Here is a 25,251-nt window from a genome sequence, read left to right on the forward strand (position 1 = left end):
ATACGCTAGGGGCAATTTACAGAGGCAATTTAATCTACAAACCCGTGCATCTTTGGGTTGTGCGAGGCGACTGGGGCACCTGGAGGAAACCCACGCGGTGAGCAGCTCTACCCGCTGCGCCATTGTGCCAGTAGAAACCCGTGGGGGAAACAAGTGTCTGAAGGGTAGTGACGCAGACTGATTCTAAATATTCAAATCACTTGCAGTTCTTGGTTTGGTGACTTTGTTTATTTTCTCCTCTCAATCACACAAGGTTCAACACCGGCTCTGGGACAGGTATCATCACCAGCAGAAGAATGATCCAGCCTGGAAACTGGCACCAAGTGGCCGTCAACCGTAACCGGCGCAGCGGCATGCTCTCCGTGGACGGGGAGCCGCACGTGAATGGAGACAGTCCTGCCGGAACTGATGGACTTAATCTGGACACCGATCTATTCCTGGGTGGAGCCCCTGAAGATGAAATGACACTGTGAGTGCGCTCCTCAAAACAATTTCTACGGTGGCTCTCCCCTATTTCCGCCGAGTCTAGACTTCAACGTATGTTGCATGCTAGTGTGTCTGTTCTGCAGCATCTTGTGCGTCTAAAAAGACACCTTTGATCACCGATGATAGACACAAAAAGCTGGAGTAACTCAGCGGGACAGGCAGCATCTCTGGAGAGAAGGAATGGGTGACGTTTCGGGTCAAGACCTTTCTTCAGACTGGTTGGGGATAAAGGAAAACGAGAGATATAGACGATGATGTAGAGAGATAAAGAACAATGCATAAAAGATATGCAAAAAAGTGACGATGATAATGGAAACAGGCCATTGTTAGCTGTTTGTGGGGTAAAAACGAGAAACTAGTGTGACTTGGGTGGGGAAGGGATAGAGAAGGAGGGACCTGAAGTGAGAGAAATCAATATTCATACCACTGGGCTGTAAGCTGCCCAAGCACTTAGCACAAGCACTATCTTCAATTTAAACCAGCATCTGCAGTTCCCTCCTACACATTTCTTTCATCACCACGTAGGTTAATGTGGATTGGAGTATTTACTCGCAAGCTTTGGAGAATGGTGCAGTGATCTGAATAGACAATAGATGCAGGAGTAGGCCATTCGGCCCTTCGAGCCAGCACCACCACTGTGATCATGGCTGATCCTCCACAATCAGTACTCCATTCCTGCCTTCTCCCCATATCCCTTGACTCCGTGATCTTTAAGTGCTCTATCTAACTCTCTCTTGAAAGCATCTAGAGAATTGGCCTCCAGTGCCTTCTGAGACAGAGAATTCCACAGATTCAAAACTCTCTGGGTGAAAAAGATTTTCCTCATCCCCGTTCTAAATGGCCTACCCCTAATTCTTAAACTATGGTCCCCTAGTTCTGGACTTCCCCAACATCGGGAACATGTTTCCTGCCTCCAGTGTGTCCAATCCCTCAGTAATCTTATGTTTCAATAATATGTTTCAGTAATCTTATATGTTTCAATCTGCTGCATAATTACGTTCTATTCCACAAAACATGTGTTCAAAAAGTTTCTTCAGAGTCATACGAGGTCTCTGAAGATTGCTTGAATGTTTGGAGCGTTTTTTTTTATTATTTCTTCATTTTAATGCCAAGAAAATGCTTATTACCGTCCATCTTAAATTTCCTCTATACTGAGATCTTGGAAAGCAATTTAGAGGCCAGTTATAGATTCATAGAGATTCTTACAATCATACAGTACGGAAACAGGCCCTTCGGCCCAACTCATCTATGTCCACCAAGATGCCCCATCTAAGCTAGTCCCATTTTCCAGTGTTTGGCCCATATCCCTCTAAACTACTATCCATGTACCTGCCCAAGTGCCTTTTAAATGCTCGTATAGTACCTGCCTCAAATATCTCCTTTGGCAGCTCGTTCCATCCACCCTCTGAGTGAAAACATTGTCCCTCGGGTTCCTATGAAATCTTTTACCTCTCACCTTGAGCTTTTGACCTCTGGTTCTTGACTCCTCGACTTTGGATAAGAGATTTTGTGCATTCAAAGCAGTCGGGTATTTGGAGTTACATCAGGCTGCATAATGCCAGAGGAATTCCGAGTGTCAATGAAAGTGATTGGATTTCATGGCAATCCTGTAGTTTCACAGCCAAAGATAGATACAAAGTGCTGGAGTAATTCAGCAGGTCAGGCTGCATCCGTGGAGAAAAAGGATCGGTGATGTTTTTCGGGTCGGGACCCTTCTTCAGACTGGGCTAGTATCCAAGAAGGGTTCCGTCCCGACACGTCACCATCTTTTCATGCTGAGTTACTCCAGCACTTTGTATGTGTCTTTGGTATAAACCATCACTGCTGAGATTAGTTGTTTGTTCCAGGATTATTTAATTGCCAGGTGCCATGGTGAGATTTGAACACACATCTCCAGACATGGGCCTGTGAATGGAGATGCAGCTATTATGCTACAATCCACGTACACAGTGTGTGTTGGTGTAGTGAAACAGTGTACCGGCACTTCCAAACAGTTACAAATGTAGATTTCCAAATTTTTGAAATCTTTCCTACTGCAAAAAGCTTTGTCCTGACCCACTTTTCTTTGTGTAGTAAGGAACTGCAGATGCTGGTTTACATCGAAGATAGACACAAAATGTTGGAGTTACTCCAGCACTTTGTGTCTTCTTTTGTAAGCCAGTATCTGCAGATCCTTGATTCTGTAAATCGCTTGGAGACTGGAGAACCGTAATCACATACAAATGTATCTGCCTCTAACTAACTGGCCCATGTAAGCATGCATTGCACATATTTGCAATGAGAACGATTTTTACTCTAGTTTAGAAATATAGCATGGAACAGGCAGCATCTCTGGAGAGAAGGAATGGGTGATGTTTTGGGTCGAGAAGTTTGAGTCTGAAGAAGGGTCTCGACCTGAAACGCCACCCATCCATTCTCTCCAGAGATGCTGCCAGACCCGTTGAGTTCCTCCAGGATTTTGTGCCCACCTCTCTTTTATAGCTTCCTGCCCCTGTCTACAATCAGTGTCAAGAACGGTCCCAACAGGAAATGTCATCTGTCCATTCCCTCCACAGATGCTGCCTGACCCGTTGAGTTACTCCAGCACTTTGTGTTTTGCTCTAGATTGTGTTGATCGCTTGCCTGATAACATCGCTGAAGATGCCGTTTGTATTTCCAGTGTTACAGAAAGAACGGGAGCCACGAAGGGACTGCGGGGATGTATCCGACTGTTGGACGTCAATGATCTGGTCTACGACCTCCAGGAGAAGGGCAATGATGTCTTGTACGGCAGTGGGGTGGGAGAGTGTGGAAATAACCCCTGTAATCCTAATCCCTGCAAGAACAACGGCAGATGTCACGTGAAGGAGGCAGAGATGTTCCACTGCCAATGTGTCAGCGAGTTTTCAGGTAACCACCTTGGCAATTTAGTTTAGTTTAGTTTAGAGATACAGCACGGAAACAGGCCCATTCGCACACCAAATACCCACTGGCCAGCGATCCCCGCACATTAACACTATCCTACACACACTAGGGACAATTTAAAATTATTCCAAGCGAATTAACCGACAAACCTGTACGTCTTTGGAGTGTGGGAAGAAACAGAATATCTTGGAGAAAACCCATGTGGTCACGAGGAGAACGTACAAGCTCCATACAGAGGGCACCCGTAGTCGGGATCGAACCTGGGTCTCCGGCGCTGCAAGCCCTGTAAGGCAGCAACTCTACCGCCCCTATTGGTGCCCATTCTACCATCGAGGGGATCTATTGCAGTCGCTGGCTCAAAAAGGCTGGCAGCATCATCAAGGACCCACACCATCCTGGCCACACACTCATCTCCCCGCTACCTTCAGGTAGAAGGTACAGGAGCCTGAAGACTGCAATGTCCAGGTTTAGAAATAGCTACTTCCCCACAGCCATCAGGCTATTGAACTCAACTGAATCAAAACTCTTGAACACTAATAGACCATTATCTGTTTATTTGCACTTTATCTGCTTATTTATTGATGTGTGAATAAAGAAGAGTCCCAGGCTCCCACTGCAATGACATCCACCATCAGTATCTCACGACAACTGCATGAAATGGGCCTCGTGTCCTGATCAGTTTTGTCAGGCCAACTTGATATCAATTATGCGGCTTCTGTCATGAGGAGCTGGTCTTGAGGCACAATGCAAGCTCACTTTGCAATAGAGGCAGGGAACCGGTGAAGCGGGAGGGGAGGTACAGGTACAGGTACAATGAAAAATCCTGCTTTAAGATATGGAATATCTCTTCCCCTAATACTGATTTCAGCAGAAACCTCATTAATTAAAGAGCGGGGAGATTGTGAAGCTCACTCCCATATTGTATTGAGGCATTTAAGGGTCTGCTGGAGAAGGAAGTGAGGGAGAACGGAAATTAGGGTCACGATTATGATAGATTTAGATGAGAGAAGGCACTAATGGTAGCAATGTTACAAAATTTTGAGATTTTAAAAATCAAGTCTGCAATTTATCCCATCAGATAAAGCATAAAAATAAGTTTAATTTGACACCTAATTCACTTTCATATCTCAAGTATTTAAAAGGTTATGGCCATTTTCATACTGGGAAATGAGCATCTTGTTCCCTATTGATTTTCTATGGACATAACAAAAAAGCTGTGATCGTGAACAGTCAAAAGCCCATAACTTTCTTAAAAATTAAGAGAACTGAATGAAATTTTCAGTTATCATAGATTGAAGCATTCTGAAACAAATATAAAATAATCTTACTTGGATGACCTGAAATTAAAGCATATAATTAGTTAGTTACCTAATTGTAGCTAATTTCAGACTTCAATTACTAGATCTAAACATCTATCCATTTCTTAATAAATGATTAACATTTTAAATAGCCTAAATGTCCAAATAATATTCACAAATAATTCACAATAAAACATGATTTTTAAATCTCATTTACATTAATTTATAGACCAAATGGAAGGAATTTAGTGTTCAATTGCTGTAAATAAATGCCCATTTAAATCAGCTTTCTAGTGGGATCCTGTGAACGCGCTGGTTTAGAACGTTCACATTGCGGTAGATTTGTGCCCTCAAATGCCCAGAAAAATACTGCGGGATATAATAGGCCCAAAATGAGCTACTCGCAATATTAAACTTTGTATAAAGGGATCTTTAGAAGCCCTTTTTAATGTAAAAATATACAGCCTACCTTCAGTTATTTGCTTTATGAGACCCTGCGGTTGCTGGCGGTCCCGGGTTTAGAGATTGATTTTTAAACTACTATAACTATTATACGAGGCCTTTAAAACTAATAATAGCTTTTGCGACGGGGTCTTCCAGCGATTTTTCGTTAATAATTAACTAGGCTGAACATCTTCGATTTGAACAGCCTAGAGAAAATCGCGTTTTAAACCCGCCCCCCTCTAAACGGCGCCAAAATCGCGCACACCCGCAGCGACAGATTTTCAGCGACGCTTCAGGTACGCTTTGCAACATACCTACTAATGGAGCATAAACACCAGCAATAACTAGTTGGGCCGAATGGCGTTTTTTTAGCACTATGTGTAATTTGTAATTTGTAATGCATTAACCTCTTTGTGTTTACCAGTCTGCGTACTGTATAGATTTCAATTACAGGACGATATGGGAAGGTGGTTAACTATGTTCAACATTTGCAACTTTCCAGGCCCAACCTGCGCTGATGAGCATAACCCATGTGACCCTAATCCGTGCCACAAATCGGCCACTTGCCTGGTGTTGCCAGAAGGCGGGGCAAAGTGCGAATGCCCGATGGGACGTGAAGGGGAGTTCTGTGAAAGAGGTAGGACACAGCCCTGACTCTACAAACCAAGCAAACGACAGATTACCGACAGCAGCCCCGCATAATGATCCTCAGCTGAGATCAATCAGAACTCATGTGTTGGAATGTACTGCACAAGCTGGCTTGCACCGAAGATAGACACACAATGCTGGAGTGACTCAGCGGGTCAGGCTGCATCTCTGGAGAAAAGATTAGGTGACATTTCGGGTTGATACCCTTCTTCCTTTGAAACATCACCTAGTCCTTATCTCCAGATATGCTGCCTGACCAGCTGAGTTACTCCAGCATTTTTGTCTGTCTTTAACCGGTTCATCTGGGTTTGATCATTTGATTAGAAATTGCTGTGCAATCAAATTTCTCTTTTTCCCTTCCCCCTTTCCCTTCCATCTATATTCCTCCTTCTGGCCATAATATTTGCGCATCTTCCATTCTTATTTCCTTATGTCACACCTTTTTTTCATCTCTGGCCATTGTCCAACCACCTATCTATCAAAACACCCCCTCGCCTGTATCCACCTATCGCTTCCCAGGCTTTGTCCCACCCCCAACTACCTCCCCACTTCCTCCAACTACAATCTATTCAAAAAAGGGTCCCAACCCGAAACGTCACCAATCCATGTTCTCCTGAGATGCTGCCTGACCCGCTGAGTCTCCCCGGCACTTTGTGTTTTGCTCAAGGTTCCAGCATCTGCAGTTCCTGGTGTCTCCAACATAACTTATCATTGGAGAAGCTCTATTCAACTTAATGTGGTCCTTGGGGTCTGCAGATTACAGAGGAAAAAGAAGACCTGAGATCTCATCGCCACTCAGTTTAACGGAGAAATAGTTTTACGGTGAATGGCTGACCAAATATGTCAAGATTAGGGAAGTGCAAAGGGTAGACGCAAAGTGCTGGAGTAACTCGGGGGGTCATACAGCATCTCTGGAGAAAAGGAATAGGTGACGTTTTTGGTCAGAACCCTTCTTCAGACCACTTTTTTCAGAACTGCAAAGGGTGCCAATATTCACTGAAGTGATGTGTGTTAAGGGCCTGTCCCACTTAGGCAACTTTTTTTGGCGAGTGCAGGAGACTCTGCACTCCCCTCATGATCGCCACATGGTATCCACATGCTCTCCACAACTTAGTTTGTGTCTGGTTGGCTGTTCAGGAGACAGTGGGCAAAAGCACTTGAAAAATAAATTAGGTGTCAAACAAGGATTTTGGAGATTAAATGTTCTTGGGGTCAGATTAGACCAGTTTATTGTCATATATACCATCCCCCCTGTTGGGGTCAGATGCCCCCCCCCCCCCCCCCCCCCCCCCCCCAAGTGCTCCAGTTTCCTTCCACAATATATATGCAGGTCGGTAGGCTAATTGACTGCTGTAAATTGTCCGTAGTGTGAGTAGTAGAATCCGGGAAGGGAGTTGATGAGAATAGAAAATGGGAATAATCTGGATTAGTGTAAAGGGTGGTCAACGGTCGGCACGGACTCAGTGGGCTGAAGGACCTCTCTTCGAGCTGTATATCTCACTGCTCTAACTCTGGAGGTTGCACGGTTGAGAAATATCAAGGAGCTATTGCTAACCTTGTTGTGTTTCCTAGTGTAGATGCATGAACCAATTTTGCTGTTCAATACTTCACCAATAAGTGGTGCTCCAAGTTCATGCCGTGAGGATTTTTCATTCAAGAGAGAGTTAGATTTAGCTCTAAAGGAGTAAAGGAATGAAGGGATATGGGGAAACAAGCAGGAACGGGGTACTGATTTTAGATGATCAGCCATGATCATATTGAATGGCGGTGTTGGCTCGAAGGGCCGAATGGCCTACTCCTGCACCTGTTTTTCTATGTTTCAGTCATAGCTGATCTATTTTTCCCCCTCAACCCCATTCTCCTGCCTTCCCCCGCAACCTTTAACTACCATTACTAATGAAGAACCTATTAATTTCCACTTTAAAATAGCCAATATTTTGGCCTCTACCGCAGTTTGACAGTGGATTCCACAGATTCACCACCCTCACGCTGAATGGTAGAGGGTTTCTGTGGCTGATATTAATGTGGAGGTGGGTGTTGCTGGTCTTGGTTGGGTGAGTGGCGATAATCGGAGTTGTGCAGCACATTTCCTGATCTGAATCTAACTCTACACTGAAGTATGTACAGAAAGGAACTTCAGATGCTGGTTTGTACCAAAGGTAGACACAAAGTGCTGGAGTAACTCTGGAGAAAAAGGAGGGGTAATGTTTTGGGTCGGGACACTTCATCAGACTGAAAGTAGAGAGGAGCGAACTGGAAGTAAGTAAAGGGCAGTAGAAGGCAGGGCCGGCAACAGATGACCAAGGAAGGCTGGAGCCCATAATGGCCCATTGTTGGATGAGGAAGAGATGATGACGCAGTACTGACATATGTCGCTGCAGGTCGTGGCAACCAGAAGCCTCGGGCTTCTGTGTCTACGTTGAATTATGCCCCGGTTTGCAAGGCTTTTCTCGTCGAGAGGCATAGGCTTAAACTCTGCAGTTCTAATGGAGAACAGGAGAAACTCGCAACCGTTAACAAAAAAGCAAACACAACACACGAAGTAGTTTGAAACCATTTGTTCTCCTTCCGCTCCATGCTTCTTTAAAATGATTATTCTGGAAATCTACTCTAAATTGCATTTGGCAAGCCGTATCGGGGCTGCTCAACATATTCAACAGTCTCCCCAGAGAACGCTAAGTGCTACGGCATTGACATGATTCAAAGAAATGTGTGTTGTTTTCTGGCCCTCAGCTGAGGAAAAGCTAAGTGAATAAATGCCGTGATTTTATTTCACTTGCCGCATTTTCATTGAGTAAATTTATGGTTCATGAATGTGTGGGAAGGAACTGCAGATGCCGGTTTACACCAAAGATGGACAAAAAATGCTGGAGCAACTCAGCGGGACAGGCAGCGTCTCTAATTTGAAGGATGGGTGACATTTTGGGTTGAGACCCTTGCAATGGTTAAGAATATTCTACATGGTTTTAACAAAACCTTGTAAAGTGTGTAACTGTTCAGAGTTTTATTTAATACCAATGTGTTTGATTTATACATTTTAAAACAGTATGTGAATTATTTTGCCATGCATCATGCAATGATATAGAAACGTATTGTTGCTCTGTTAGAAGACAGAACAGTACAGAGCATAAACAGGCCCTTCAGCCCACTGAACATATTGCCAAGATAGACTAATCTCATCTGCCTGTGCATTGTCCCTATCCCTTGATTCCTGCATATCAATGTGTCTCTCCAAAAGCTTCTTAAACACCACTATTGTATCTGCCTCTACCACCACCCATGGCCGGGCGTTCCAGGCACCCTCCACCCTTGTGTAAAAAAACCTAAGACAGTGTATAAGCAAGTGTACAGGAATAATCTACTGAGCCATATGCAAGAGGTGCCATGTTTTGCCGCCATTTTCCAAGTCCACGCTCTAGTTCTTATGAGCGTTGCCTGTTCCAGGCGAGTCCCAGACTGTCGTGGGCCTCCAGCCATCTCCTACCTTGGACACCACATCTCTCCCTTCCCGTCCGCCTTTGTTCCCCAGGGGAGCCTCCCGTAGTCAACCTCGATGGCACTGTAGGCCTGACCCTGGTTTCCTCTCCTCTCCTCTCCTATCGGCCTTGCTCCTTGCCCTCCATGTCAGTTGTCGTTGGCTACCTCCTCCCGCCCTCTGGTCTCCAATCAATCTGATTAAACTATGATTAATATATCCGATTAACAATGAAAGATTAAAACCAATAATAGTTGTTGGGGGTCTTTGGAGAAACAGTGTGGAAACAGGCCCTTTGGCCAATCGAGTCTGTGCTCACCATCCTACACACTAGAGGCAATTTACATTGATAGAAGCTAATTAACCTACAAACCTGTATATTTTTGGAGAGTGGGAGGAAACTGGAGCACCCACGGAAAACCCACGCAGTCACAGGGAGTACGCACAAACTGTGTACAGACAGCACCTGTAGTCAGGATCGAACCCGGGTCACTGGCGCTGTAAGGCAGCAACTTTACTGCTGTGTCACTGGGTCGTCCAAGACTCGGCCTTGAAGGGTAGTTACAGTTTTCCCTGTTTGGGGAATCTACACCTGGAGTCCTTTGTCTCAGATCCAAGGCTCATTCACTCTGGGTTAATATTTTGGTGTCATTGTGTTTACAAATACCTCTTCTGTTTCAGAATCTGAGCATGACCAGGGCAAGGCCTTCATCCCGGAGTTTAATGGACTTTCATACCTGGAAATGAATGGGATTCACACATTTGTCAGTGGCCTACTGTGAGTTTACTCTGTGTTAACTATCAAATCCGACCTACCAGCACTCTGTGCACACACGCACACCGCTAAACCTCTACCCACAAACCTTCTCAATCACTTCTCTTCCAGAAACCAATTTCCAAATTGGATACTTTTCAAAATGTATTGTTTTGCTTTGGCAAACACTGAATCTGTTCAGATGACAAGGAGTGGAATAGATAACTATTGCCGGTTTAGGTGTTTAGTTTATTTTAGTTTAGAGATACAGTGCGGAAACTGGCCCTTTTGGCCCACCAGACCAGCGATCCCGCATATTAACACTCTCCTACACACACACAAAGGGACAATTGTCACATTTATCAAGCCAATTTACCTACATACCTGCACGTCTTTGGAGTGTGGGAGGAACCAAAGATCTCGGAGAAAACCCATGCAGGTCACGGGGAGAAGGTGCAAACTCCGTCCAGACTGCACCCGTAGTCGGGATTGAATCCGGGTCTCCGGCGCTGTAAGGCTGCAACTCTACCGCTACGCCACCGTGCCGCCCATCCAGGGACATGGAAAATGGTGAGGAAAATGACAGAAATTGTAAAGGATCATTTACTCAATTGGAGCAGCAAGTGCGCGTAGATGTTATGCAGTGATGACCACTGAACGCAAAAATAGCTTCAATGATAACATTCTCAGCTCAGTGAAAATTCATCCAAACTTAAATGCTTCGGTTCTTGACAGTGGCTGCTCAGGTGGAAATAAAAAACTAAAAGGCTTTCAACCTTAAAATACTTCAACTCAAACAGAAAAACTAAGGAGGTGAGGATATATTTGTACAATCCATTAGTGAGACAGCAAGCAGCTCTTTGGAGCTGAGTTACTAAATGAGTGGCATGTATCACAATTGCTATGACCACAGTGGGCGGCCACAGTGGCGCAGCGGTAGAGTTGCTGCCTTACAGAGCTTGCAGCGCCGGAGACCCGGGTTAGATCCCGACTACCGGTGCTGCCTGTGTGGAGTTTGTACGTTCTCCCAATGACCTGCGTGGGTTTCTTCAAGATCGGTTTCCTCCCACACGTACAGGTATTTAGGTTAATTGGCTTGGCTTATGTGTAAATTGTCCCTAATGTGTGTAGGATAGTGTTAATGTGCGGGGATCACTGGTCGGTGCGGACTCAGTGGGCCGAAGGGCCTGTTTCCGCGCTGTATCACTTAACTATGCTACATGCACTGTTTTCAAGGGAGAGTTAGAGTTTTCAAGAGAGTGAGTTTCCAAGAGAGTGTTAGATTTAACTCTTCGGGCTAAGGGAATCAAGGGATACGGGGAAAAAAACAGAACGGGGTACTGATTTTGGAAGAACCGCCATGATCATATTGAATGGTGATGCTGCCTCGAAGGGCCAAATAGCCACCTCCTGCACTTATTTTCTATGGAGAAATTCAAGAGTGTTTAATCATATGTACTGGCAGTGCAGTTCATACTCGTTGCATCTTAACAGGCCCATTTTACACAACAAAACATAAATACAGATATAATAGTCAATAATATCTATATTACTAAATCTCTGTTCTTGACCGCTTTTGGCCTTCTGTGCTGCGATTTCCGAGAGAACGCCGCCACCTACGGCCGTCATTTTTGGCCACCTTGCTCAGAGCCCCCCCCTCCGCCGCATGTGTGCCGAGGATTTTTCCCGTTGATGAATAATGACGGAGATATTAATGTTTTTACAAAATTCCCCATTCTCTCTGCTGCCCCTGCTGGAGGGAGGGGGAGGGACTATAAAACCAGGAAGTGGTGTGCCACAATCAGTCTCTCATCAAGATGGAGCTCTGTCAATTAGTCTCTGTCACTCTGAGCTCTGAATGACACGGAACAAATTTCTTCACACCTGTGAGTAAGTACCCTTAATGTGGTTTGAAAATGAAAATATGGTTAGTTTGAAATAAAAAAGCACTGCCTGCAAATGGTTGTTTGGGAGGTTTGGGTTGAATTAAAAAGGCACTCTCTTTCTCTCTCCCCTCCTCTCTCTCCCCTCCTCTCTCTCCCTATCTCTCTCTCCCTCTCCCTCTCTCTCCATCCCTCTCTCTCCCTCTCTCTCTCTCTCTCTCTCTCCCTCTCTCTCTTCCCCCCTCTCCCCCCCCCCCTCTCTCCCCCCCCCCCTCCCCCCCTCTCTCCCTCTCTCTCCTCCCCTCCCCCCCTCCTCTCCCCCCTTCTCCTCTCCTCCCCCCCCCTCTCCTCTCCCCCCTCTCTCCTCTCCCCCCTCTCTCCTCTCCTTCCCCCCCCCTCCCCTCCTCCTCTCCTCTCCCCCCCCTCCTCTCCTCTCCCCCCCTCCTCTCCTCTCCCCCCTCTCTCCTCTCCCCCCCTCTCCTCTCCCCCTCTCTCCTCTCCTCTCCCCCCCCTCCCCTCCTCCTCTCCTCTCCCCCCCTCTCCTCTCCCCCCTCTCTCCTCTCTCCCCCCCCCTCCCCTCTCTCCCCCTCTCCTCTCCCCCCCTCTCCTCTCTCCCCCCCCTCTCCTCTCACTCCTCTCTCCTCTCTCCCCCCCTCTCCTCTCTCCCCCCCTCTCCTCTCTCCCCCCCCTCTCCTCTTCCCCCCCCTCTCCTCTCCCCCCCCTCTCCTTTCCCCCCTCTCCTCTTTCCCCCCTCTCCTCTCCCCCCCCCCTCTCCCTCTTCCCCCCTCTCCCTCTTCCCCCCTCTCCCTCTTCCCCCCTCTCCCTCTCTCCCTCTCTCCCCCCCTCTCCTCTCTCCCCCTCCTCTCTCCTCCCCGTCTCCCCCCCCTCTCTCCTCTCTCCCCCCCTCCTCCTCTCTCCCCCCCTCTCCCTCTCTCTCCCCCCTCTCTCTCTCTCCCCCCCCTCGTCTCCTCTTCCCCCCCCCCCTCTCCTCTTTCCCCCCCCTCTCCTCTTTCCTCCCCCCTCTCTTCGTCCCCCCCGCCTCTCCTCTCCCCCCCCCTCTCGTCTCACTCCCCTCTTTTCTTCCCTCGTGCCCTCGGCTCCCGATGTCGTCCCTCCCCTAAACCCCCCTCCCCTCCACACACACCCTAACCCCTTCCCTCTCCACCCTCCCTCCCCACTCCCGGCTCCCCAACACTCTCCCCCCTCACACCCCTGTACCTCAGCACACCCCCTCTCTCTCCCCCCTCACTCTCACCCCTCTCTCTCTCCTGCCCTCCTCCCCCACCTTTCCCCCGTCACCCACCCTGCCTCTTCTCCTCCTCTCCCCCCCCCTCTCCCTCTTGCCCCTCTCTCTGTGTTTCTGTCTCTCTCTCTGTCTCTGCCCCTTCTCTCTCTGCCCTCACTCACTACCCTCCCCCCCCCCCCCCTTCTCTAGATGTGATTGCAAGTTGGGGGCCATGCGTCAGTAGATAGGGTGGTTATGGGGTAAAAGGAGCAAATTAATAATATTAATATAATATCAAGGGGGGTAATTAGCGTGAGTGCGGGGGGGGGGGGGATAGTTAGTGTGTGTGACGCTGCATGCCGCCTCCCCCCCCCCCCCCCCCACAACCGCACGTTGGAGGAACAGACCCAACGGGTCTGCACTTGGTCTAGTAATACAATAAATTAATCACAGTAATACTAGGTAACATAATGGTGCAGATCCAAAGTCCACATGGTCCACAGAAGATCATAGTTACTAAGATAGTGGTTAGAGTTGTGTAGGAACGAACTTCAGTTGCTGGTTTAAACCGAAGATAGACACAAAAAGCTGGAACAACTCACGGGACAGGCAGCATCTCTGGAGAGAAGGAAAGGGTGACGTTTCGGGTCGAGACCCTTCTTCAGACTCGATCCGAAATATCACCCATTCCTTCTCTCCAGAGATGCTGCTGCCTGTCCCGCTGAGTTACTCCAGCATTATCTATTGTGGTTAGTGTTGTGCAGTGATTAAGAGCCAGACAGTTGCTTGGAAGAAGCTCTTCTTAAACCTGGCGGAATTCCTCCCGATGGTAGCTGTGAGATGAGAGCAAGGAAGTGTTGAGAACACAATATGGCACAGCGGGAACTCGGATCTGCCCAAGTGCGCGACTTTAAATAATCTTTACCTTGTCAAAATAATGTTCGGGTTCTTCAGACTTAATACTTGAACATGTGCTCATCTGCAATGATATAATAAAAAGGAACTGCAGATACATGATTTATACCAAAGATAAGCACAAAATGCTGGAGTAACTCAGCAGGTCCGGCATTATCTCTGGAGAAAATGGTTGGGTAACGTGTTTAGGTCGGGACCCTTCTTCAGACGGATCCTTCTTCAGACAGATAAAGGGTCCTCACCCTGGGGGGCTCCGGATTCCTCCCACACTCCACGGACGTACAGGTTTGCAGGATAATTGGCTTCAGTAAAATTGTAAATTGTGTAGGATAGTGTTAATGTGCGGGGATCGCTGGTCGGCGCAGACATGGTGGGCCGAAGGGCCTGTTTCCACGCAGTAACTTCTAAACTAACTTAAAGTGTGAGGCCCCAAAGGGAGGTCATGGTGTGTGTGGGTGGGAAATGTTTGCATTTATTAACATACTGCTTGATTTCAGTCAGAAGCTGTCGATGGAGGTAATCTTCTTGGCCAAGGGTGGCAATGGAATGATCTTTTACAATGGACAGAAGACTGATGGCCGGGGAGACTTTGTGTCACTAAACCTGCGTGATGGCTACTTGGAGTTTAAATATGATCTCGGCAAAGGACCTGCAGTAATCAGGTAATAATCGGGATAGTCCCAGCCTCAACTACCTCCTCTGGCAGCTTGTTCCATACACCCACCACCCTTTGTGTGGAAACGGTTACCCCTCGGATTCCAGTGATATCTTACGCCCTTCACCTTGAACTTATGTCCTCTGGTCCTCGATTCCCCTGCTCTGGGCAAGAGATTCTGTGCATCTACCCTATTTATTCCTCTCATGATTTTATACATCTCTATAAGATCACCCCATCCTCATGCGCTCCAAGGAATAGAGACCCAGCCTACTCAATCTCTCCCGATAGCTCACACCCTCTAGTCCTGGCAACATCCTCGTAAATCTTCTCTGAACCCTTTTCAAGCTTGACAATATCTTTCCTATAACATGGTACCCAGAACTGAACACAATACTCTCAAAGCGGTCACACCAACGTCTTATACAACTGCAACATGACCTCCCAACTTCTCTACCCATGCTCACTTCTACACTATGCTGATTTACCTTAACACCAAATAAGCTATGAAATGGCAGAAATATTTAATTGCTTAAGGCCACTGCTCTTTTGTTGTGGTACAAATGCCGGCACTTGAAAGAGTTCAGAGATGTTGTTTTGTTTTCCCGGCATGTGACAGACATGTATCAAATCATGACCTCTTGTCACGTATGTCGATCATCACCTTAGGCTTCGGCTTATTATTGTCACATGCACCGAGGTACAGTGAAAAGCGTTATTCCCTTTATCGTATATCTGTACACTGCGACCGGCTCAATTGTAATCATGTACTGCCTTTCCGCTGACTGGTAAAGAATCCGCATGGTAAAAAGGCTTTTCACTGTACCTCGGTTACTTGTGACAATAAACTAAACTAAACCAAACCACATGATGTATGTTGCAGTTAAATCCAATACAATGAATTAACAGGACAGATCCTTGAAGAACTCATGGTCACCAGGAAGCCTCCACTGTCAAATATGGCCACGGTTTCCTGATAATACACTTCCAGTTCACAAATCAGCATGATGTGCACCATTCTGTGGTGGAGTGTAATGGTACCAGTGCAGTGTTTTGTTTCCAATTATAAAAGCATTTGGAGAGTAATGGCCTGAAACTATATAATTTGTTTCCTCTCAAAATAGGAGTAAGGAACGTATCATACTCAACGTATGGAATGTGGTTACTGTCGAACGGAGCGGCCGGAAAGGATTAATGAAAATTAACAAGGGTGAATCCCTCTCTGGTGAATCTCCGGTGGGTGAAATGAAATCCTCCTCTTGTCAATAAACAATAGACATTAGGTGCAGGAGAAGGCCATTCGGCCCTTCGAGCCAGCACCGCCATTCAATGTGATCATGGCTGATCATCCCCAAACAGTACCCCGTTCCTGCCATCTCCCCATATCTCCTGACTCCGCTATCTTTAAGAGCCCTATCTAGCTCTCTCTTAAAAGTATCCAGAGATACAACGGCCTCCACCGCCCTCTGAGGCAGAGAATTCCACAGACTCACAATTCTCTGTGTGAAAAAGAGTTTCCTCATCTCTGTTCTAAATGGCTTACCCCTTATTCTTAAACTGTGGCCCCTGGTTCTGGACTCCCACAACATTGGGAACATGTTTCCTGCCTCTAGCGTGTCCAAACCCTTAATAATCTTATATGTTTCAATAAGATCTCCTCTCTTCCTTCTAAATGCCAGTATACAAGCCCAGCCGCTCCATTCTCTCAGTATATGACAGTCCCGCCATCCTGTCAACTCCAGTTGCTTCAGGTTTCCATCGCTCAGACTACTTTCACCTTGTTCTCTGGATCTACGATGTTCCTTTGTTCATCAGTGGGTTCTGAAAAGATTGTGTTTAGGTGTAGCTTGAAGATGAGATGGGCAACGTTTACAGGGCCAGCTTTTTACCTTACTCAGTAAATTCTGGGCTCTCATAATGGGAGCGACGTGTAATATCTGTTGTCAGGTTCACAACAAAGATGAGGGCAGATTGAAAGCTACCGAATAAATGAGTGGCATTGATAAAGTAGATGTAGAGGGGATGTTTCCAGTAGTGGGAGAGTCTAGCACCACAGGGCACAGTCTCTGAATAAAATGGAGATGAGTAGGAATTCCTTTAGCCTGAAGGTGGTGAATCTGTGGAATTCAATGCCAGACAGTGATGGAGGCCAATTAATTGGGCATTTTTAAAGTGGAGATTTTGATTAGTAGCGGCATCAAAAGTTATGGGGAGAAGGCTAGTCATGATCGGATGGCAGATCAGACGATGGGCCGAATGGCCTAATTCTGCTCCTATGTCTGATGGTCTTGTGGTAAAAGCATCTGAATACTAGCAACTGGGTGAAACTGAGGACGTGGGATCTTGTGAACAAGTTGTGTTTGGGAAGTTGCTGATGTGGAGCAGAATCTTCAAAGTAATTGTCTCGTTCGTGCAATTTGACTGTCGGGAGAGAGATGATTGGAATTTGTGCAGTTGTTTTCCGCTCACGTCCCACTTGGGGTTGGGATTGGGGGAGGAGGGAAGAGTAATGTTGCAAGAAGGGGCAATGATCATTATCAGACTAGGAGTGAAATTTAACCCATGACAGGCCTGCTCGGCTCAAATGCTATTTACCATTAGCTTGGCAGTATTTGTGGTGTGCTGACCAATGAAGCGTAGTATTTTTAATCAAACTGCTTGCATAAAATTATAACCCAAAAAGTTAAATGCAAAATACAACATTTAATGTTTTTATAGGCTGAAGAGGCTAATGCACGTTTCCTGAAATATTGCCTGTCATTTCCTTAATGTGCTTCCTCCACTTTCTTTCATGGGAGTGTTATTGACATTGTGTTTGCGTATAATACTGTATGGTTTAATATGCATTCTTTCCTTGTTTCTGACTGATTCCCTTTTCTCTCTTGTGTTTTGTTTTGTATTTATTCTGATCTGCTTTCTGGATTTCAGAAATCACGCAAGGTAACGAAAAAAAAAAAGAAGCAAATCCATAGATCACAACCTCTATCTCCCATTCTGAGTTCATCCAATTCCATTGTGAAACGTAGTGGTAGTTGTAGATCATCTTGTTCTGTGTTGTAGAACCTCTTCAGACCCCAAGAGAATGCAAGGAATGGAGGGATTATGTATCATGGGGAAACAGTGACACAGCGGGACAGTTGCTGCCTTACAGCGCCAGACACCCCAGGTTCGATCCTGACTATGGGTGCTGTTTGTATGGAGTTTGTACATTCTCCCTGTGACCGACCACGAGGGTTTTCTCCGGGTTTCCTTCCACATCCCAGTTTTTTAGGTTAATTGGCTTCTGTAAATTGTCGCGAGTGTGTGGGATAGCACAATGGGTCGGCACGGGCTCGGTGGGCCGAAGGGCCTGTTTCTACACTGTATCTCTAAATGAAACTAAACTAATGCGCAGGCAGAGGAGATTATTTTATCTTGGCATCCTGCTTGGCACGGGCCTTGCGGGCCGACGGGCCCATTCCTGTGCTGTACTGTTTTATATTCTATGGAGCACTCCCAGTTTGAGGCCTGTACATGCCTGACAGCTGGAACTTTAAAAATCCTTCAGTGTCACTTTAATAAGAACATTTATATTTTGACTCAGGTCCAGCCATGAGTTAGATCCTATTTTGTTTCGACAAGTTGGAGCAAGCCACTGACATGATCTGTCACAGAATTCTGCACAGGGGCACCAGCTGTTCGCTGGTACTTTTAAAAGTGAAGTTTTGGGAAGAATTTGTTTGCGACTCCAGGGATGAACCTTTGACTGAGCATCTAATTGACTAGCAGTGAACCACCTCATTTAATTTAACATATTAACAGTTCACTATTCATCCATTTCATAAATGCCCTCTTTTTTTAGAAAGCTCGTCTAGAAATTCATCAAATAGTGAAGGCAGCATGTTAAACTATGCCTCTGAAATTTGATTCCATGCAAGTCAACAGATGATTTTCTGAGGCGATAAACAATAACTTGATGCATGTTTAACTAGTTACCAAGAATGACTTTCTAGCCACCTCTGTCTGACCAGATACCAGGCTTATCACCACTGATCAAACCTTGCGCTGAAATAACATATGTAGAGTTTCCTTATAAAGGTGGGGAAAAGGCGGCACAATGGCGCAGCTGGTAGACCCGCTGCCTCTCAGTTCCAGAGAACCCGGGTTGGAGACCTGGATCCTGACCTCGGCTGCTGTCTGTGTGGAGTTTGCACGTTCTCCCTATGACTCCGTGGGTTCCCTCCAAGCGCTCCGGTTTCCTCCCCACATCCCAAAGACGGGTTTGTAAATTAATTGTCCTCCTTAAAAATAAAATTGACTCTAATGTGTAGGCAGTGGATGGGAAAAGTGGGATAACATGGAACTAGAGTGTGAACGAGTGATCGATGGTCAGAGTGGAATTGCTGGGCCGAAAGGCCTGTTTTCATGCTGTATCTAAACTAAACTAAATCTGCTCTGTAATCAGGAAGGGAACTTCATTAGTGCAGTCAAAGGGATTTCTGGTCAGCTGATCTTTATTCAAAGGTTCTTTGAGGGCACGAACCTTAGGATTGCCTTTGAAAAGCTTCACATTCCCTTTCTTCCTTTTCAGTTCTCATCACCAGCCCTGCATACCTCATCTAGTGCATTATATCATTATTACAGCTTTACATTGCTCATAGCCACACTCAACTTTAAAGTCAACCTGTCACATTCCGCGCAATTAATTTCATCTCTATTAAATGTGACTCTGGAGATCAACGCTCTTGGTGTCTAATGTAGCCAACCGGCATTTTAATTTTGACAAAGGACTATGAGAATTAAATTGCATTGTTGAAGTGACAGGCTGACTTTTAGCTGAAATATTATGCCACATTTCGCTGTTAGCTTCATCCTTGATGTGCGATTATTTGAACAAATAGCTTCTCAGTACGTTGGTGTAATGAAAGATGAAATGTTCTTCATCCCAAGGCCCCACACACAGCTTTGAACCTGAAGGAGGCCTTGTACGTTGGAGGAGCACCGGATTTCAATAAGTTTGCCCGTGCGGCTGCAATCACCTCTGGCTTCTCCGGAGCCATTCAAAAGGTAAATATAATTGGAACCCTCAGCGACTTTATCGAGTTGGCCTTAAATAGGAATTGGGAATGGAGAACCAAATAAAAATGATTCATGGCTAATTAACCTCAAGTTCCTTGTTCACTAGAGCCTAATCTTTGTATTTCTGCTGACAATTATTCTGCTTTTCAATTTATGAGACCACTCTTTGGTTGTAACCAGAAAATAATTAGGGCCCACTCCTTAATTACATTCTGAAGTGAGCCCTGAACTTTTACAAAGAGACGGGTGAAAAGGTTGGACTGTCATTTCTCTCCCAAGTTTAATACAGTTGTTCTGAAAGACTGGAGTTCCTCTTCTTACTCCATATTGTACTCCCCCAAACTCACTTGCTTGCACGCCAGTTGTTCCACTGAGCTCATGGCGGTCTTTAAGGTGGTGGGACCTACTGTGGGCAGCACAAAGCCTTGAAGATGTCATCACTGCACAGAGTCCACTGGGAAGATAAGCAAAGCAACGTTGACCCCAGGATCAAGTCTCCGATCACACTCAATGTGGTGTTGATGGGCTGGTTCTGATGGGGCAGCCACATAATCTGCAAACCTAATGTGGACCTCTAAAGCGAGGACTCCGAACTCCATCACAGCAAGAGGGAAAATAAATCACTTCAAAGATATTCTCCTTCAAAAAGAAGTCACTTCGAAAATCTGTACCAACTCCCCAGGCCCCCTGACTGGTCAAAGTAGATAATGCAGGCAAATTGGACGAGGTAAGAAGGGGTATCTTGAACGGCGTGGACGAGTTGGGTCAAAGGACTGGTTTCTGTTGTGTATGACTTAGTGACTCTAGAGAAGGAACATTTGGAACACTGGGCATCATTCACAGGAGCATGTGGACCATCTCCTACCTCACCCTCTAGCTGCCCAGTCACGCCCCTTGCCCCACCCCCACGCTGTGGCAGAGTCTGCATGTCCCACATTGAGCTTCTCTGGAACCCATGAAACATGAGTGGAAGTTAGTCCATCCCAGGAGGATGCAATGGTATCCATCCCATGGAATTCATCCCAGGAGCTTTGCAAGAGACGTGATCAGAGAAAGTGTTATGGGTCCAAGAACCTTGCAGTTGGTACTAAGCTGGTTCCTAGATCCAAGACCATTGAATGGACAATAGACAATAGATGCAGGAGTAGGCCATTCGGCCCTTCGAGCCAGCATCGCCATTCAATGTGATTATGGCTGATCATTCCCAATCAGTACCCCGTTCCTGCCTTCTCCCCTATATCCCCTGACTCCGCTATCTGTAAGAGCCCTAACTAGTTCTCTATTGAAAGTATCCAGGGAACCAGCCCCCTGAGACAGAGAATTTCGCAGGCTCACAACTCTCTGTGTGAAAAAGTGTCTCCTCATCTCCGTTTTAAATGGCTTACCCCTTATTCTTAAACTGTGGCCCCTGGTTCTGGACTCCCCCAACATTGGGAACATGTTTCCTGCCTCTAGAGTGTCCAAACCCTTAATAATCTTATATGTTTTAATGAGAACCCAAGGCATGTAACCTAAAAAATCTGGGATATAATAAATTCTATCCCTAATAGTAACCTACAGGCATGAGAAACAAATAGTGCATCAACGTCCTTCATGGAAGGAAATCTATCTGATATGTAACTCCATGATACCTGTGTGGTTGAACTGGATTAAAATGCCTCTGGAGTTCACAAGCAGATAGGAATGGCTTTGTCATCAATGTCCACATCTTGTCAATGAACGAACATCATGAAGAGATGAAGTGAGCTCCAACCTGTAGTCACCAACCCACTCAATCAGCAGGCTGTGACAAAGGTTTGACAGAAGTAAACCAGATTCATTCAGGCAGGGGTCACATAAAAGGGGCAAATCTGTGGAGAAAGAAACAGAGGTAACATTTCAGGCTGGTGACCCTGCATGAAAACTTTAAAATTAGTGCAAGGTCTCTGAGTTGAAGATAGACACAAAAATGCTGGAGTAACTCAGCGGGACATGCAGCATCCCTGGAGAGAAGGAGTGGGTGACGTTTCGGGTCTAGACCCTTCTTCAAACATGAGTTGAGTTTGGGGAACATTTCTTCACTCAAAGAACAATAACATGGAGAACAACCTCCTTGTTGGAAGACAGTTGACCATTTCAAAACTTTATTGGGAATTTGGAGTAAATATTATCAAACCCGTTTGGGCAGGAAAAGTGCAAATCACTTTTTTTTTCTTTTTTTTTTTTCACACGTTCATTCTGGTTACACTATCTGGACTTGGCCCATTTTTAACTGCAAAGTAGAAGCTGGGGGTGAGCCACCTCCTTTGCATGGGAGTTTGAGGATTTTACCCGACAATGGAGAGAATAACCACAAATAGTTCATCTGTGGAATCGTTGAGGCGAAGCCAGTGGATGTTTTTAAGACAGAGATAGACAAATTTTTGATTAGAAAGGGTGTCAAGGGTTATGGGTGAATGCAAGAAAATGGGATTAGGAGGCAGAGATCAGCCATGATTGAATGGCAGAGTAGACTCGATGGGCCGAATGGCCTAATTCTACTCTTATAACTTGTTAAATATACTTCAAAATCACGGTGGTGTTTGATTCGAGGGGAACCATCAGACAGTGGTGACCCATGTGCCCTTGGCCCTCGCCCTCCGTGGTAGTCCTGAGATAGACACAAAATGCTGGAGTAACCCAGTGGGTCGGGCAGCATCTCTGGAGAAAAAGGATGCGTGATGTTTCGGGTCGGAACCCTTCTTCATACAGTTTGGGAGCTAGTTATTCAGTGGTTACATCCACTACTGCACACGAGGGTGGCACCGGGATTCGGTAGTTTCATGGGATTTGCCATTAAAAGCAATTATGCAAACAAAATGGCTTCACTGTCACGATTTCCATTTTCGTGTGTCGTGACACGGCAACCTTATAATGTCTTTTTCCCTTCTCTATTTGTACCCAGCTTTCAATCAAATCCGTTCCCCTGCTTAAAAAAGTGAATATCCGGAAAGCCATGGAGATCTCCAACTACCGCTCGCACCCCTGCACAAAGAAAGTGAATCCCTGTCAAAACGGCGGCGTCTGCAGCCCAAGGCTCAGGGAATATGATTGCATGTGTCAGCGCAGCTTCTCGGGGACCCAGTGCGAGAAAGGTAAAGTAATCCATGTTTCCTGAGAAGATCTTAGAGTTTTACTGTAATGGAAACCTGTCCTTTGGCTGACTGAGATTGCACCAGACATCAAGCACCCCTAATCCCACACCAATCCCAATGCATTCTCCCCATTCTGTTTTTTTATTTTTATTTTTAGAGATAGAGCAGGGAAACAGGTCCTTGACCCCATCAAGTCCACGTCAACCTTTGATCAACCGTTCATACTATTCCATGTTATCCCATCTTTCTCATCCACTCCCTAGACACCAGGAGCAATGTACAGAGGCCAATTAGCCTACAAACCCACACATCTTTGGGATGTGGGAGCAAACCGAGGCAACCGGAGAGTCTCAGGCAGTCACAGAGAACGTGAAAACTCCACACAGATAGCACCCGAGATCAGGATAGAGCCCGGAGCTGTGGGGCAACAGCTCTACCAACTGTGCCACTGCGCCACCCTGATCCATGTTTCCCGTGAAGATCTTGGAGTTTCAGAGTTGTATGGCCATAGGCACAGGTTCTGTGGCCCGTTGAGTCTGACGAACCATCAAGCATGCCAATCCGGCACCAATCCCATCTCATCCTCCCCACATTCCAATCAACTCTTCACAGTCTACCACTCACCTACACTGCAGGGGCTATTCACAGTGGGTAGTTAACTGACCTAGCCGCACTCTTTGGGAAGTGGGAGGAACCCAGAACAGCTGGGGGTATCCCCAATGGTCACAAGAAGAGTGTTCAAACTCCACACAGACAGAGGCCAAGTCAGTGGATATTTTTATGGCAGAGATAGATAGAGAGATTCTTGATTAGTACGGGTGTCAGTGGTTATGGGGAGAAGGCAGGAGAATGGGGTTAGGAGGGATAGATAGATCAGCCATGATCTTGATGGGCCAAATGGCCTAATTCTATAACTATTCCTTATGAGCACCGGAGGTCTGGATTAAATGTTTGTGCCAAACTTGATGCCAAGTTAAGCTTATCTCCTTTGCATGCATGTGATTCATATCCCTCCATTCCTTGCATATCCATGTGCTCATCTAACACTCCTATTGTATCTGTCTCCACCACCATACCTGCCAGTGTATTCCAAGCACTCACTACTATCTGTGTAAAAAGACTTGTCCTGCGAACCTCATTTAAACTTTGTCCCTCGCACCTTAATGATGTGCTCTTGTCTTTGACATTTCCACACTAGGTAAAGGTTCTGTCTGGCTAAAGGCCATATTTTTCAGCTGGAGTCACTCCGTAGCCCTGCGGTCATTTATGGCACTCAATTATACATCAGTTGATGTGAGTTGTCACCAAAGTTAGCTATGCCTCAACTTAGCAGTGGCTAAATTAATAAAAACTGCTTATTGTTGATAAATTCCAGGTGAATGGGGTTGGGAGGGGAAATTGTTCAGCCATGATTGAATGACAGAGTAGACTTGATGGGCCAAATGGCCTAATTCTGCCCCTTTAACTTGTGAACTTACGAAATGAGCTACACTCACAGAAAACTAGCTACAATTCATATAATCACAGATAAACCTCTTAAATGTAATAAGGAAGAACAGCAGATGCTGGAAAAATCGAAGGTAGACAAAATGCTAGAGGAACTCAGTGGGTGAGGCAGCATCAATGGAGCGAAGGAATAGGTGACGTTTCGGGTCGAAACCCTTCTTCAAATTTAATAATGTGTTATTTTGTATCATTTAGTACATGTTTATAGAATTAGAGGGTACCAGACTACACACAAAACTAAGCAGAAAAATATGATTTTTAAAAGTTCTGTCCCAAACCAAATGTTTGTGTAAATGAATAACACTTGATGGCTTCAGGTAATTATTATTAATCAAGGGAAATATTCTTTTGTGTGCGAACCAGAGTTCATTTGTGGGAAAATGTTATAAATTAAAATCGTGACCATTGATTTCTGATTCTGCTAGATTTCTCTACACTTCTAAAATTGCTAGGTTATGTTTTAAGTTTGATGTTAATCGTAATGTCAGAGTTGTACAGTACGGAACTAAGACCACCATGGCCATGCTGACATTTTGCTCTTCTACACTAATCCCACTTGCCCACATTCGGACTGTATACCTCTGTGCCGTGCCCATTTATACGTATCTTCAACATACTTGCTTGCATCTGCAACATGTTCCACCCTCTGTATAAAACAAAAACACCCATTAAATCCCCTTTAAAAAATCGGAGACACAAGAGACTACAGATGCTGGAATTTTGAGCAAATAACACAAAGTGCTGGAGGAATTCCGAGATCCAGGCATCATCTTTGGAGAGAATTAACAGACGATGTGATGGATGGCTGTCTTTGCACGGATGTGACAAGCGTTGGAGATTTCCAACTATCAGCCTGAAGAAGGCACTTGCCCCAAAACGTTGCCTGT

General features: G+C 45.8%; 1 protein-coding gene across 8 annotated transcripts in view; it reads left to right on the forward strand.

The window, feature by feature from the left end:
* agrn (agrin) overlaps positions 1-25,251 on the forward strand; it is a 481,438-nt gene that overhangs the window by 435,234 nt on the left and 20,953 nt on the right. For 5 of the 8 annotated variants that reach the window (XM_033048563.1, XM_033048565.1, XM_033048566.1 and 2 more), the window contains 9 exons: positions 254-469; positions 3,146-3,375; positions 5,635-5,769; positions 9,937-10,033; positions 14,530-14,694; positions 15,812-15,923; positions 17,616-17,627; positions 19,617-19,733; positions 22,669-22,858. In XM_033048563.1, coding sequence (XP_032904454.1) covers positions 254-469; positions 3,146-3,375; positions 5,635-5,769; positions 9,937-10,033; positions 14,530-14,694; positions 15,812-15,923; positions 17,616-17,627; positions 19,617-19,733; positions 22,669-22,858 — 1,274 coding nt within the window. The remainder of the gene's footprint in view (positions 1-253; positions 470-3,145; positions 3,376-5,634; positions 5,770-9,936; positions 10,034-14,529; positions 14,695-15,811; positions 15,924-17,615; positions 17,628-19,616; positions 19,734-22,668; positions 22,859-25,251) is intronic. The other 3 variants (XM_033048564.1, XM_033048567.1, XM_033048569.1) reach the window with 1 other exon arrangement.

Source organism: Amblyraja radiata, chromosome 31 (genome assembly GCF_010909765.2).
Source record: "Amblyraja radiata isolate CabotCenter1 chromosome 31, sAmbRad1.1.pri, whole genome shotgun sequence".
Taxonomy (NCBI): Eukaryota; Metazoa; Chordata; class Chondrichthyes; order Rajiformes; family Rajidae; genus Amblyraja; species Amblyraja radiata.